General features: G+C 34.7%; 1 protein-coding gene across 1 annotated transcript in view; it reads right to left on the bottom strand.

Moving 5' to 3' along the window:
* Positions 1 to 2,500, bottom strand: part of LOC125028725 (fat-like cadherin-related tumor suppressor homolog) — a 33,997-nt gene that overhangs the window by 134 nt on the left and 31,363 nt on the right. Inside the window, exon 15 of the mRNA XM_047618205.1 lies at positions 1 to 1,667. This exon is cut by the window's left edge and continues 134 nt beyond it. Coding sequence (XP_047474161.1) covers positions 1,156 to 1,667 — 512 coding nt within the window. The 3' untranslated portion in view covers positions 1 to 1,155. The remainder of the gene's footprint in view (positions 1,668 to 2,500) is intronic.

Below are 2,500 nucleotides of genomic sequence, written 5' to 3'. Positions count from 1 at the left end.
ATAGTACTAAATCATATTATACAAATAAGCTACTCATTACTACTCATTGATTCATTAAAACACTCTAACGCTACCTAGTTTAATTTTAGGAAAGTCCATGTAATTCCGATTCCTTGATTTCCCTCGACGGAAGGAAATTACTAATGGCCAGTTGCTACAGACAAAATAGCAATATCTATAATTTTACTTACATGGCTTCTCCTGGAATTTCATCAACATCTCTTGCATAGGCACTTTTTCTACTCTGTATCAACATGACTAGTCCAGAGGAAATGCAGCATCATAATGATTGACAGTTTTAAAGTGTGTGTAGGCACTAACCGTACACCTCGACACACTGAATAATTATTCGTCTGCTATGGCTCTTTAAAGTCCGCCATCCCTGATCACTTGAATTCCCAAGGGAATTTGATTTGACACTGAAAATAAACATGCAGAGATTGTTCTACCTATATAAAGAAAATCTAACGACTTCCATTTACACAAACATTGAAATAGGGTTCATTTGTGCTTTAGTATAACGAGTTGGGTTAAATGATTACATACAGTTTACTACACAAAAACATAAATACTTCATAGTGGTGTTAGGAAGTGGATTTCACTGTATACACATAATACCGGGAATTACGGATGACCAATGTCACTCTGATCCCATAACAGAATTGGTCTTTTTTTTGGACAGAGCTACACACGTACATCTGGTGTATTACGAATACCCAGCATTACATTGAATAAAATTCCTCAAGGTGAAAAATTATAATTATTTACAATTATATCTTCCTTTTCGTTTGTCTTTTCCTATAAAATATCTTCCATAAATGCAAAAAGTGCTGGAAAGAAGTGAAGCTAATATAAGTATATATGTATATATAAACAATAAAGTAAAAAATACCTATTTGTTCAGCCTACAACCCATCACTGGACCAGAAGGCACCGACGTAGCACAATTATTATATCTTGTGCGTTCACATTCATTTTTTCTCAGTTACTATCTTCCTACGAGACATTATTCCCCAGCAAAAAGATTTGTCATTATCCAAATGCAGCACCACGTTTTAATCTACAGCGCTCCTATTTCTCGAACTTTTCTTCGTGAACTCGTTCTCTAGTGGACAAATATTACATAGTTCTGACCGGCAGTAAAACTTCAGCTGGCTATAAAAAGACTTCAGACACAGACGTCTGAATTAACGTTGCTGTCTGTTGGCCTCTTGGTCTGTCTAATGGTTCGTAATCCGAATCTTGCAGTTCCGAGAGAGAGTCATCTACGTCATCTTCCTCAAGAGCGGAAAGGAAGGACAAGTCTGAAACTCGCCCATAGTCTGTGCGATGAAACGGACGGCGACTCCTAGGGCTCCCTAGCTTATTCGCATCCTCCTCAAGAGAACAAGGCACGTTGAAGATCTTCGTCTGTGGTTCAGGAATGTCCTCTTCTAAGTCTGACACAATATTGTACTTAGCAGCATGGTTGAGTTCGCAATTCGACCCTAAAGTAATGTTATTGGCCAAGAGAATTTCTTCAAAACTGCAAGGATCATCACCATCGATATCATTTTCCTCCTCGTCATCCTCGTCAACATCTATGTCTCTCACGTCAATGGAGAGCAGGGGAGTTGCTGCCGTTTCTTCCTCGGGGTTTCCTACCTTCGTCCCAAAATGGTTAAGGCCTGCGAGGAAAAAAGGATTTTCAAATCAGCGAAAGGCACATCCTCAGTCTTTTTCATTTAAAAACGGACGAATGAATATAACTACGTGTACATATATATATATATATATATATATATATATATATACACATATATTTATATATATATATATATATTTATATTTATATATAGACATACATATATATAAATACATATATACATATATCTATATAAACACATTTTTTTTCCGCGCACACATACATACACGGACACGAACGTGCACACACACACACACACACACACACACACACACACACACACACACACACACATGTATGTTTGTATGAATATATATGTATGTATGTATTAATATAGGTATATGCATATTCATATATATTATATATATACATATATGTGCATACAAACATATGTGTGTTTGTGTGTGCGTGTGTGTGTGGGGGGTAAATATGTGTATATATAAATATGTGGATACATACATACACATATATATATACATATGTATATGTATATATGAATGTATTTATGTATATATATATATGTATGTGTATACATGCATACATAAATACATATACATATTAATACATATATGTGTGTGTGTGTGTGTGTGTGTGTGTGTGTGTGTGTGTGTGTGTGTGTGTGTGTGTGTGTGTGTGTGTGTGTATGGGTGTGGGTGTGAATGTATGTATGTATTTACGCATGTATGTACAGATGTATGTATGTATATATATTTGTATATATATACATATTCTCCATATAAACATATATATATAAATATATATTCTATATATATTATGTATATACCATATATATCATATACACATATACATATGTAA

This window comes from Penaeus chinensis, chromosome 9 (genome assembly GCF_019202785.1).
Source record: "Penaeus chinensis breed Huanghai No. 1 chromosome 9, ASM1920278v2, whole genome shotgun sequence".
In the NCBI taxonomy this organism is placed as follows: Eukaryota; Metazoa; Arthropoda; class Malacostraca; order Decapoda; family Penaeidae; genus Penaeus; species Penaeus chinensis.
This window is presented reverse-complemented; position numbering and strand designations above follow the sequence as displayed.